The sequence below is a fragment of the Galeopterus variegatus genome, unplaced genomic scaffold, assembly GCF_000696425.1.
Source record: "Galeopterus variegatus unplaced genomic scaffold, G_variegatus-3.0.2 Scaffold2504, whole genome shotgun sequence".
Taxonomy (NCBI): domain Eukaryota; kingdom Metazoa; phylum Chordata; class Mammalia; order Dermoptera; family Cynocephalidae; genus Galeopterus; species Galeopterus variegatus.
In genome coordinates, this window is record NW_007728615.1 from 110316 (window position 1) to 123140 (window position 12825).

Genomic DNA, 12825 nt, shown 5'->3' on the forward strand with positions numbered 1-12825 from the left:
AAAAAAAAAAAAAAACTGGCCCCAAACTACCAGGAGAGAAAACCCCCATTCTGTATGTTCTGAAGGATGCCATTAGTCAAAATATATTTATGGTATTCAAATCCTGAATTCTGTTCAGTACATTTTTGCTAACTGTATCAATAAAACACTGCTACGGCAGAGACCTAAAAATACTTTCCACATGGTGAACTGTTGTTCACAGCAAGATTCAACCTGCTCCAGTCTTAACAACTATGAGCTTAGAAGCTCTGAACCACCTCAAGCCCCCGAGGCTGGAGACTGTGTGGCCCACTACACCCGTGGCTAGCTCCATCCAACCCCGCAGCTGCTCTCTCATCCCCTCTGCTCTCTTCATATCTGACATCCCAACTGCTTCTAAGTGCCCTCTACATGCACAACACTGGACAAAGAGCCTCTTCACTCTGAAGGAAGAGTAAATTGCTAATTGTGCACAGCACTTGACAGGTCACCAAGGCCTTTCATATATATTTATTTCCCTCTCCCTGTTACTTCAATGTGTTTAGCCTTCTTGCCTTTCCTATCTATCAGTGTTTATACATCTCAAGGTTCCTCTATTTTTAAAAGAACTTCCTGCAGACCCCACATTTCCACTGAACCACCACCATCTCTGTGCTGTTCTTCACAGACATAAGGATTCTCTACACTCACTGTCTTCTCATGATCCCATGAGCTATCTAGTGTCCAAACCAGAAACCTAGGCAATCATTGACTTCTTTCTTTCCTTCACTGTTCTCATCCAGTTAATCACCAAATCCTCTCAGTGTCACTTCCTAAATTGTTCTCGAATTCATCTTTTTCTCCTAATGCCACTTCCTAAGTTTATGCTAGGATCATCTCTCACCTGAGTTACTGCGATAGTCTAAATCAGGACTTGGAAAACTACAGCCTGCAAGTCAAATCTAGCTTATCCCTTTTTTTGTTAAGAAAGTTTTATTAGAACACAGCCATGCCCATTTACTTACATATTGTGTATATCTGCTTTCAAGCTGTTGTGACAGAATAGTGGTGACAGAGACCACATGGCCTCCAAAGCTGGAAATACTTATCTGGTCCTTTACACAAAAAATATGCCAAATTAAATGGTCTCCCTGCCTTTTACCTTACCTCCCTCCAACTCATTCTTCAAAATACAACCAGAGTGATCTTTCTAAAATTAATCTGAAAATTCCCCAAATTAGTCCAAGTCAAGGAAATCTCAATTAAAATACAATAGGATTTTTAAAGAAACTTAACAAGTTGAGTCCAAACTTTGTCTAGAAAGCAAAATGCCTGAAAACAATCAGGAAATTTTTTTTTTTCCCTTTTTTTTGTCTTTTTTCGTGACCGGCAATGGATCGCAACCCTCAGTGTCGCGCCCGCACCGGACCGGGACCGGCCACGGGATCGCAACCCTCGGTGTTGCTCCCGCACCTCGCTCAGCCAGTGAGAGGCCGGTCTGTATGTGGGATCTGAACCCTCGGCGGGAGCGCCGCCGCACTTCCCAAGCGGCGCACTGTAGCAGTGCGCCACCGGGTCGGCCGAGGAAATTTTTGAAAAATAAAATAACTAAGGTAACTACTCACCCAACAAGGTATCAAAACATACTATAAAGTTATAGTAACAAAAACAGTAAAGTACTGGTACAAAAAAAGACAAATATATCAATGAAATATACTAAAGTGTCAATAAATAGACTCTTGTCTATAAGAGAATTTAAAACATGACAAACAGTGGCCTACTATTGAAATAAACGTATTTAAGCCAATTGTCCATCTATTTGGAAAAACAAGTAAGTTTGGATCCCTTCCTCACACCACAATAAATTCTAAATGGATTAAACAAAATAAATACAAAAAATAAAAGTCAATGGGGCCGGCCCGGTGGCGCACTGCTACAGTGCGCTGCTTGGGAGCGCAGCGGCGCTCCCGCCGAGGGTTCGGATCCCACATACAGACCGGTTCCCGCTCACTGGCTGAGCGAGGCGCGGGAGCAACGCCGAGGGTTGCGATCCCGTTGCCGGTCCCGGTCCGGTGCGGGGGCGACACTGAGGGTTGCGATCCGTTGCCGGACACAGAAAAAGACAAAAAGCAAAAATAAATAAATAAATAAAAGTCAAGTATTGGCAGAAATTAGAAAATATATTTAGATCTTTGGAGCAGTGAAGTCCTTAAACTAGATGAATGCCACGTAGGAAAAAGAAAGGTAAATCTAACAATGAAAACATTAAAAATTTCTTCATGTTAAGAAAAAAAATTGCAAAGTTAAAAATTGATAGAAATTTAAAACTTATTAAACTTACTAAAATTTAAAATTTATATGTGGGTACTTCAAAAAGTTCATGGAATGATTTGTATTATCTTTTAATTCTATTTTTCCATGAACTTTTGAAGTACCCTTGTAGGACAGATAGGGTTACAAGATAGATTATATTAAAAGATGCTTAAAAATCAGTAAGAATTCTTTTTGATGTGATAAAAATATTCTAAACTGATCATGGTGATGTTTGCACAACTCTGGGACTATACTAAAAGCCAGTGAATTGTATACTTTCAATGGGTAGGTTGTACAGTATATGCATTCTTTCTTTCTTTTTTTTTTTTTTTTGTATTTTTTTGTATTTTTAAAATGCATTATTTCTCAATAAAGCTGTTACCAAGAAAAAGAAAAGAAAGAAAGAGCTGGCCAGCTAGCTCACTTGGTTAGAGCACCATACCGATAACACCAAGCACCAAGGTCAATGGTTCAGATCCCCATACTGGCCAGCCCCTCCCTTCACCAAAAATAAATAAATAAAATAAGAAAACAACAGAAAAATAGACAAATAATATATCTAAGTAATTAGTATATCTAATTAATTCAGAGATATACAGAAAGCCAAAAAACATGAAAAAATATGCTCAATATCACAATCATGGAAATGTATATCACAATGTGATGGAATTTTTTGCCTCTGGAAAAAATTTTAAAAGCTTCTATCCAGCATTGGCAAAGGTGTGGACAAATGCTGTCAAACACTATGGAAGGGATATAAACTTATACAGTCCCTTTTGGAGGGTAATTTGCAGGATCTACTACAAGTTAATATGTGTGTGTTCTTCAAACCAGCAATTCCATTTCTGGGTATCTATCCTAAAGAAATATTCTCAGATATGCAGGCAGGTAGGTATAAGGATGTTCAGTGAAGCATCAATTGTAACAGTAAAAAATTAGAAATAACCTAAATTACTGTACAAATGGAACACTATGCAGCAGTTAAAAAGAATAAGGTAAATCAATACATGCTAACACGGAAAGAAGACACAACGCCAGGAAGAACAAGGAAGTACGAAAATTACGTGTCAACTAAGGAATGCTATTCATCAATTTTTTAAAAATAAACTACTGATACACACAACATAGATAAACCTCAAAAACATTTATGTTAAGCAGAAGACAGTACACAGACTACATACATACTATATGATTCCATTTCTATGAAATCCAAATATAGGCAATATCTGGTGACAGAAATCACTTGGTGGTTGTGGGAGAGGAAGACGGAATAGAAAGAGGCAAAAGAGAACTTTCTGGGAGAATGGAAATGTTCTGTATCTTGTTTTGGATGTTGGTGACATCGGTATATACAATTGCCAAAACTCACTGAATTGATCATAAGATCTGTGCATTTTATTCTATTGTATACAAATATAGGTAGACAGATAGATAGACAAAATCCTATCACTCTATTCTTCCATTTAAAAACCTTTAAATGATAACTCATCACCCTAAGAGAAAGTCCAAACTCCTTAGCATCATCCACAATCCTTGTGAGCTAACCTCTATCTCCCTCTCTAAACCACTCTCCTCCTTAAAGTGCTAGCCTATCGATCCAAGACCCTTGGGGACCTCCAAGACCTTTTCAGGGGCCTAGGAGGTAAAAACAAAACAAAACAAAAAAAACACTATTTTTAAAATACTAGGAAGTAAGGGCTGGCCACTTAGCTCAGTTGGTTAGAGCATGGTGCTGATAACACCAAGGTCCGGGGTTTGATCCCTGTACTGGACAGCCAAAAACTAAATACTAAAATGTTATTTACCTTTTCACTCTCATTCTCTCTAATTGTACAGTGGAGTATCCCAGAGGCTCCATGAAGTATGATGATATTGTATAAATAAATGTGTCACCAACTGGAATATCTGTATAATTCAGTCACGGATATTTTCCGAATGACCAATTCATTATGTTACGAAAATCATGCATGGGTTAAAGACCTATTCGAAGTGCAAGAGAGAGAGCAATGGATATTAATGTTACCAAGTATAAAAGGTGCATGGATACGGCTTCACATTACCTGTTGAATTTCAGAGTACACTGTATCAAAGAATATCCACAGTTATCTGAAAAGCTTATTAAAATACTCCTCTCTTTTCAAACATCTGATGTGTGAGTCCAGATTTTCTTCATATACTTCAAGCAAAATAGTCTATTGCAACAATTGAATGCAGAAGCAGATGTGAGAATTCAGCTGGCTTCTATTAAGCCAAACATGAAAGAGATTTGCAGAAGTGTAAAACAGTGACATTTTCTTCACTAATATTTTTTGTTTTGGAAAATATCATCATATTTTTTTGTTCTGGAAAACATCCAAAATAAGATACAGAACATTTCCATTCTCCCAGAAAGTTCTCTTTTGCCCCTTTCTACTCCACCCCCCTCCTCCACAACCACTAAATGACTTCTATCATCAAATATTGCCTATATTTGGATTTCACGGAAATGGAATGATATAGTATATACTATGTATACTGTCTTCTTTTGTTTAACATAAATGTTTTTGAGATTTGTCTACGCTATGTATGTCAGTAGTTCATTCTTTTGCTTTGCATTTAAATGTTACTTATATCAACATATAATGGGTTGTTTTTCTTACTTTCAATGAATTCATAAATATTTTTTAAATGTGTTTTAATTCTTAAGGTGGTATATATGGATAGATTTAATACACATAAGCAAAATCTGTGTGTCTCGATAATTTTTAAGAGTGTAAAGGGAGTACTGAGAGCAAAATTGCAGCTCTAGCCATACTAAATTATTTTCAGTTCCTAGACAACATCATGTGGTTTTTGCCTCCCAACCTTTCCATATGCTTTTCTCTCTGCTTTACACACTCTCACCAATCAGCTTCGCTGACTCACATTCAGGACTTAGTTTAAACATCACTTTTCGGGGTAGTTAGCTCAGTTGGTTAGAGCATGGTGTCATAACACCAAAATTAAGGGTTTGGATCCCCATACTGGCCAGGTGCCTAAATAAATAAATTTAATTAAAGAGGCTGGCTGGTTAGTTCAGTTGGTTAGAGCACAGTGTTGTAACACCAAGGTCAAGGGTTCGGGTCCCCATATCAGCCAGCCAGCCACCAAAAAAAAGAAAAGAAAAATTAAATTAAATAAACACCACTTCCTCCAGAAAGCTTTCCCTGATTGCTCAGACTAGATTAGGTACCCCTGTCATGTACTCCCATTGTACCGGCCCTAACCTTTATTATAAGACTGTCCTGTGACTGATTGCTTATTTACACATCTGTATTACCCACTAAATTATCTGTGTGCTGAAATCAGGTCTTGTAACAGCTATGCTCCCAGGGCCTAGCACTGTCTGGCACATACAAGTATATGTGACTATTTATTGATAGAATAAGCAAATGTAATATTCATTACAACAAATGAAGTATTATTATTTTTATGAGAAAACTGAAGCTCAGAGAAGTGATCTGTTCAAATAAATTCACCTAGAAAGTGTAAGCTGACAAATTGTACTCCAAGGGCCGGCCCGTGGCTCACTCAGGAGAGTGCGGTGCTGATAACACCCAGGCCACGGATTCGGATCCCATATAGGGATGGCCGGTTGCTCATTGGGTGAGCGTGGTGCTGACAACACCAAGTCAAGGGTTAAGATCCCCTTACCGGTCATCTTTTAAGAAAAAAAAAAAAAATTGTACTCCAAGTCTTTTACCTCCAAAACCCTCATGGGGAGGGGGGGAGTGTCAGTTTACCTGGGAACTGATGGCATACTTCAGGTAGGATAGGATAAGAGGATTGGGGGAAGGTCCAATCATGGCCTGCTCCAGTAGTGCTTCTGCAAGAGGAATAACAGAGTAAGACTGAGTGGTTACAACTTTTCTGGGTTTATTCCACCCACCCTTCCTTCCCACCTCACTGAGACCTGCCAGGTTGAGAATGTCCCATGTGGCTCCTTTGGGAAAGAATTTCTTCATGTTGATTGCCCATTGATAATCACTCCATCGCTCCTTCCAAGCTTGTAAAATGGCTTGCTTCAGGTTCACCACTTTCATGACTTCACTCTGAGGAGGCGGTGCCGGTGGCAGCCAGCTTTGAGGTGGAAGAAATGGAGCTAGAGGCTGGCTGGTCAGCTCAGCTGGTTAGAGCGTGGTGCTGATAACACCAAGGTCCAGGGTTCGATCCCTGTACTAGCCAGCCGCCAAAAAAAGGAAGGAAAAAGGAAGGAAGGAGGAAGGAAGGAAGGAAGGAAGGAAGGAAGGAAGGAAGGAAGGAAGGAAGGAAGGAAGGAAGGAAAAAATGGAGCTAGAGAAGAGGAGATGAGGTTCTGATGAAAGAACAGGGGAAGGCAGAGTGAAAAAGAATGGAAAAGATGAGGGAAGAATTTAAGCAAGGCAGAGGAACTAGAAGGAACAAAGGGGAAGGGGACAAGGGAGAGAGCCTGTCAGGCTTTTCTCTCCCGAACCATCCTTCCTGGAACTGGGGGACTCAGAGGGCAGCAAGGGGTTAAGGCGCCTCCGGTTTCCTAATTTCACCTTTAGCTCTTACTGTGTCCCTCGGCCACTACCATCCCAAATCCAGATTTCTTCCCCCTATTTCCTCCTCCTTCCCCAACGCTGAAACTATAATTCCCTATTTCCTTTTCATCCACCCAAACTTAGGCCTACCGGACGATCTAGTTCTAGAGCCTAGGCAGCGCCATCTTGGCACCTGTCAAGGAGCTCCTTTTCTATTGGCTGGGAGTAACAAACACGAACCAATAGAAACGCAGCAACAGGCAGGTTCCCGCCGCAGTGTCTTCTAGGAATTGTAGTTCCTTGGACTGGGCAGCAACAGGCAGGTTCCCGCCGCAGTGTCTTCTAGGAATTGTAGTTCCTTGGACTGGGAACGCATTTATCTGAGCTAGAGAAGAAGCCGAGGGATTAATTTCGTCCGCATTGTTCCCTTAAGGGAGGACATCCAGGAGCTTCAGACTCAGGGGAATGGGGACAGTTCTAAGGCCGCTCGCTACCAGGCGTCGCCCAATGACGTCGCAGTCGACCGGGCTTTTCAATCATATTCCTACACCCTTTCGTTACCCTGTAGTTAGTAGGCACAGCAAGGGTGTGGCATCCAGCAATACGTTCTTTTTCTTTCTTTTTTTTTTTTTTTTTTTTTTGGTCCTCCTAACCCCCTGGAGCTACCAGAGTTCTTCTCATTTTCACACCTGTATCCCAGAAGCGACACTGAGGTGCGCTCAGCTGCACACACACCACTGCTTCACCCCCAAATCTGACAGTTCTCCCAGAATCTCCTGGCCCTGCATACTGCTTGAATGCAGGGAAAAGTAAGGAGGAAACTGATGTGAAGGTTCTCAAAAGAAAGGAAAGTCTGAGGAACTGTCACAGCCAAGAGGGCCTAAGGAGACATGATGACTAAACGTAATGTGGTGTTCTGGATGGGATCCTGGAACAGAAAAGTTTAGGTAAAAACTAGGGAAATCTGAATAAAGCATGGACTTTAGTTAATAATAATTAACTGGTTAAAGCGCAGCCTTATAATACCTAGGTCACAGGTTCGGATCCCCAGACCGGCCAGCTGTCAAATAATAACAATAATAATAATGTATCGATACTCATTCATTCATTGTTACAAATGTAACATACTAATGTTAAGACGTTAATAAAAGGGGAAATTGGATGCAGGGTATATGGGGGCCCTTTATTATCTTCAAATTTTTCTTGTAGATCTAAAATTGTTTTTTAAAAGAAATCTCATTGATCCCAAAAAACCATATTGCAGATTATTATGTCTAGGGATTTGGGCATTAGCTTTTCTTTCCGTCCATTGAGAAGCCTGAAAGCAAATGTTATCTGGCTCTGATGTCTGAGCTTCCCTATACACAGTCCTCAACCATAACCTGTCCTATGGACTGGTCATCCCTAACATTTACAAGCAGGGACAAGAGTAAATATGGAGGCCCCCAGCCAGTGTCCTGCCATCCTTCTTTTCAGCCCCTAATCCCATTCCCCTAGGAGCCTGATATCCCAGTCCACAAGTCCAGGCTCCACCCATACACACCAATGACCACCCTTTGGCTATTTTTTTTTTTTCCCCTCCTGGCAGCTGGCCGGTGGGGGGATACAAACCTTTGTCCTTGGTATTATCAGCACCATGCTCTCCAGCCAGCTCTGTCTGCCGTTGAGTGGCAAAAATCAGGATGAATCTGGGTGAGCAGCCCACTAAGTCTCTGGAAGCAAACCTGTGGCCATTTGGGCAGAGAATAGCAGGATTGTGAGTATCTGGAGCATAGTCCAAACAGGGAGATCAGGACTCCTATTCTGAAGGGGATAGAGTGGATGGAGGAAAACCATACCATGTCCCTCTAAGATTGGTACTGCCTATGGCCTTTCTCCTTCCCCAGACACCCACCCACAGCCCCCTCCATTCTGGTTCCTTTGTGCCTGCCCAAGTGATACCACTGGGGAATAGTGTTTATACAAAACAGCTGCCAAATATGTGCAGCCAAAGTTTCCAAAGCAGGAAGGAGACAGAACCCATACTCCTCACACTTAACCTACAGACTCCCCCCAGCCACACACACTTACACTTGAGACTGCCACCAACCCTGCTTCTCTTCAGTGTCTCACATACCTGGCTCCCCTTCCTCTCCCAGGCCCCTCACTGTATGTACCTTTGCCTGCTCCCCACGTGTTATTCCTCTCCTGTTACAGCAGCCTAAGTCCCCCTGCCTTGAGCCATTCCTGGATCCTGCAGCTCCTTTCCCATCCCTCATAGCCCAAACTGCCCTTCTTGAAGAGAAACTGTCAACTTAGTGATATCTCCTGTTGGAGCTGGTGGCTGTTGGGTCCAGTCTACATGGTAGTAGGGAATATTTGGGCCCTAAGGATGGAGATATTTCTGAGCTCAAACCGTCCCCTCTGGCAGGAAGCCTGGCGGATTTCTAGGGAGGTGCCTCCTCCCCACTTCACAGTGACAGGGAGGCAGCTTTTGTAGTCAGGCCATCTGCCTTCCCTGTCCCCCTGCCTCTCACCAGCAGCCCTTTCTCTAGGCTTGGCAAGATTTCCCCAAGGACTGGACTCCTATGTACAAGGACTCCCTTAGCTCTGGGCAAGGGCCATGTTCAGTTTCTCTATTTTGACCTTCCTGCCTCTCTAGTCTGTAAATATCAGAGACAGCCTTTCTCAACACCACCTCTTTTCTCCATACCACGCTATCTTCCCAGGGATCCTCTTGAGCTCTCTGGCTTGCCCACCGCAGCAACAGGACTCCATGATAATCCTCCAGAGGGTGAGAGAAGAGATTCTGATGTCCCCTTTGTGTGTACAAGGAAATGCCCCGGCCCCTCCCAAAGCCCCCTTCTACTGACCCCACTTTCGCTTGCTGTCCATTTCTTCTCCCTGAGCACTGATAGAGGCTGAGCTCCTACCTCTGATCTCCTAGCCCTGAGCCTCAACCTCTTCATCTTGTTGGCCGGGCTGGTTGAGGAAGGGGTCTGTCTGCAGAAAAGGGGTGGGTGGAACCCAACCAGGCAACATGTGAAGCAGTGGCAGAAAAGCAGCAAGGCCAGGGAGGGGTAAGAAGCTGTGAGGAAAAGGGATTTGGGGACCCACGGGCAAGAGGACTTATCTGAGCTAGAAAAGAGTATAAGAAAAAGTAGCAAGAGCCCAGACCCAAAACCCAGAAACCCTGAAATCCTTGGTAAGCACACCAGGCACAGAGGGTTTCAGCTTCCCTTCTATCCACAGGGAAACTGAGTCATTCCCCTCCCCTAAGTGGAACATTTTCCTCTGGAAGCTTGCCTGGGTCCCCCCACTATGGGCTGCAGGTGGATGAGAAAAGAGAGAGAGCTATTCCCACACACTCGTACATAGCTGCAAACCAGTTCCCTTCCCCCACCAGTCCCCAAATAAAAATCCCTGCTTTCTACCTATGGTGGAGGATATGATGGGGGAGAGGACTACAAGGTGGCTGCACCTGAGGGACAGCCCCCGGATCCCCCACAGTTTCCTGTCTCCATCTTCCCACTGCCCATGAGAGTGAACCAACCCTGGGAACAGTTTCCTCTCTATCAGCCTGGAGGATGCCTCCCCTCCCCACATTCCCAGTGCAGAGAAGAAGAGGGCTGCTGTGATGGTGAGGCTGGACAGTGGCCGGGAAGGGAGGCCAGCTTGCCATTTCCTTTGTACTGCTCCTCCCTCCAGGCCCTGAGGGTCATTCTATTCTATACTCTTTTTTTTTTTTTTTTTGGTGGCTGGCCAGGACAGGGATCAGAACCCTTGACCCTGGTGTTACAACACCAATCTCTTACCAGCTGAACTAACTGGCCAGCCCTCTAATATATACTCGTGGCCTCCACATTAACTGTCCCATCCTCTCCTTTAACTGGGGCTGGGGGCTGGGGGTCTTCAGGATGGTAAGACCCAAACTCTGATGGTAAAGGAGACTGCCTCTCTCCCTCCTCCTCTCCTCTCTCCTGGTCAAGGCAGGATGAGGAGGCTTTATGGGAAAGTGAAATCAGAAGCTGGGAACATTTAGGGGAACCAATACATGGCACATTTAATAATGCTTTTTTAAAAAGTGTCAAGTGAGGGCCGGCCCAGTGGCGCACTGGAGAGTGCGCCGCTTGGGAGCGCAGCGGCACTCCCGCCGCGGGTTCGAATCCCATGTGGAGACCGGTCTCCGCTCACTGGCTGAGCGCGGTGCGGGTGCAACACCGAGGGTTGTGATCCCGTTGCCAGTCCCCAGTGCGGGTGCAACACCGAGGGTTGTGATCCCGTTGCCGGTCCCCGGTACGGGCGCGACACTGAGGGTTGCAATCCCATTACCGGTCAGTAAAAAAGACAAAAAGGAAAAAAAAAAGTGTCAAGTGAATGAATAAATATCAGAGAAACCCTAAATGACAGCCTGGGGAAGGTGTCAGCTTCTTTTTCCACTTCTTGCCTCAGCTACCAAAAGCAAGGCTCAGCCAGGCCTGGTCCCTTCCTTGGTTCCCTCTTTTGTGACCCATAACCAGGGCACCTGATGGGACAAATGTGATTGATAGGGGAGAATTCAGTGGCCACTTTGCTCTCATCGGGGTAATTGTTTGCTAATTTCCCAGTCTCTCATCTCTGCCAGCCATTTGATCTCCGGATTTTATAAACTGCTCCCCATCTTTCTTTCCTTCATTTCCATCATCTCTTCTTAATTGGGAGATCACTAAGGGGGAGAAACATCCAAGTTTTAGATTCTCTTAGCTGGTGGCACCTCAGTTTCCTCTGCTGTCTTTCCAGAGCACTCCCAATAAATAGGGCTGGTCTTCAGAGCCAAGGGGTGTCTGCTGGACACCTCATCACTTGCTGACATCACCCAGAGCCCAGAAGGTCAAGATGAAATGGTGAAGGGGTGTTATAGAGGCCTGAGCCACAAAGCTCATTCCAGAGCTGGGTGACAGAGGGGCATGTCCCCTTTTCCCCCAACCTGCTAGGGATGTGCAAGGCTTTCTGGCAGGGGTNTCTCTGCCAGCCATTTGATCTCCGGATTTTATAAACTGCTCCCCATCTTTCTTTCCTTCATCTCCATCATCTCTTCTTAATTGGGAGATCACTAAGGGGGAGAAACACCCAAGTTTTAGATTCTCTTAGCTGGTGGCATCTCAGTTTCCTCTGCTGTCTTTCCAGAGCACTCCCAATAAATAGGGCTGGTCTTCAGAGCCAAGGGGTGTCTGCTGGACACCTCATCACTTGCTGACATCACCCAGAGCCTAGAAGGTCAAGATGAAATGGTGAAGGGGTGTTATAGAGGCCTGAGCCACAAAGCTCATTCCAGGGCTGGGTGACAGAGGGGCATGTCCCCTTTTCCCCCAACCTGCTAGGGATGTGCAAGGCTTTCTGGCAGGGGTAGAGGATGCTGTGTGGGGTCTTAGCTGCCAGGCTTTTGGGAGAAGCTCTTCAGAAAGACATCTGGATCATTTGGTTCCTAGGGATAGAACCCTCGAGAAATCTTGGGGTGCTTCCTAGCAACAGTCTGGGAGGAAGGGAGGGAGAGGAAGAAAGAAGAGAAGGAGGGGCTTGGGCATGGCTGCTCCGATGGGAGCCTGGAGAACAGGCTGTTCCTGCTGCCTCCTTGGCAACCGAAATCTAAGCTGGAGGAGGCCAGTCAGATATATCCCCTTGGAGGGTCTATCTATCCTCACTCATGCCCCACCCTCCTACTTTCCCCATAGATTCAGAGAATGCTCTGAAGCAGGGTGGGGTGGGGTGCGAGGGGACAGCCCTGGTGCGGGTTTCGTGGCAAGGAGGGAACAGAGAGGAGCTAGAAGCTTCAAGAAACAGGTGGGCAGCATGAGTGGGGTAGGAAGAGAGATGATGCAACACAGGGGCAGACGCTAGAAGCCCAGACCTGTTGGAGGCAGTTTGCCCTTCACTTTACACTGCCCAGGTCTATCACTAGCTCACATTGGGAGCCCAAGAAAGGGAGAAAGGTAAGGAGAAGATGGACATGTTGAACCCTTGTCTTTGAGTTCGAGGAGCCCCATGCTGCCCCTGGGGGGGGGGGGGGGGGGGT

At 44.8% G+C, this 12825-nt stretch overlaps 1 protein-coding gene and 1 non-coding gene across 10 annotated transcripts in view; one reads left to right on the forward strand and one right to left on the reverse strand.

Annotated features, from left to right (window-relative positions):
- The window catches only part of MED24 (mediator complex subunit 24), a 26979-nt gene extending 18473 nt beyond the window's left edge, over nucleotides 1-8506 (reverse strand). For 6 of the 9 annotated variants that reach the window (XM_008582024.1, XM_008582023.1, XM_008582022.1 and 3 more), the window contains exons 1-2: nucleotides 6203-6466; nucleotides 6033-6115 (exon numbers count right to left, since the gene is read on the reverse strand). In XM_008582024.1, the coding sequence (XP_008580246.1) occupies nucleotides 6033-6115; nucleotides 6203-6332 (213 nt within the window). In that variant the 5' untranslated portion in view covers nucleotides 6333-6466. Of the gene's footprint in view, nucleotides 1-6032; nucleotides 6116-6202; nucleotides 6467-6944; nucleotides 7057-8405 lie in introns of those variants that run through there. The other 3 variants (XM_008582020.1, XM_008582026.1, XM_008582021.1) reach the window with 3 other exon arrangements.
- TRNAI-GAU lies at nucleotides 6401-6474 on the forward strand. The gene has a single exon. It is a non-coding gene; the product is annotated as a tRNA-Ile (tRNA).
- Nucleotides 8507-12825: the final 4319 nt, after the last annotated feature.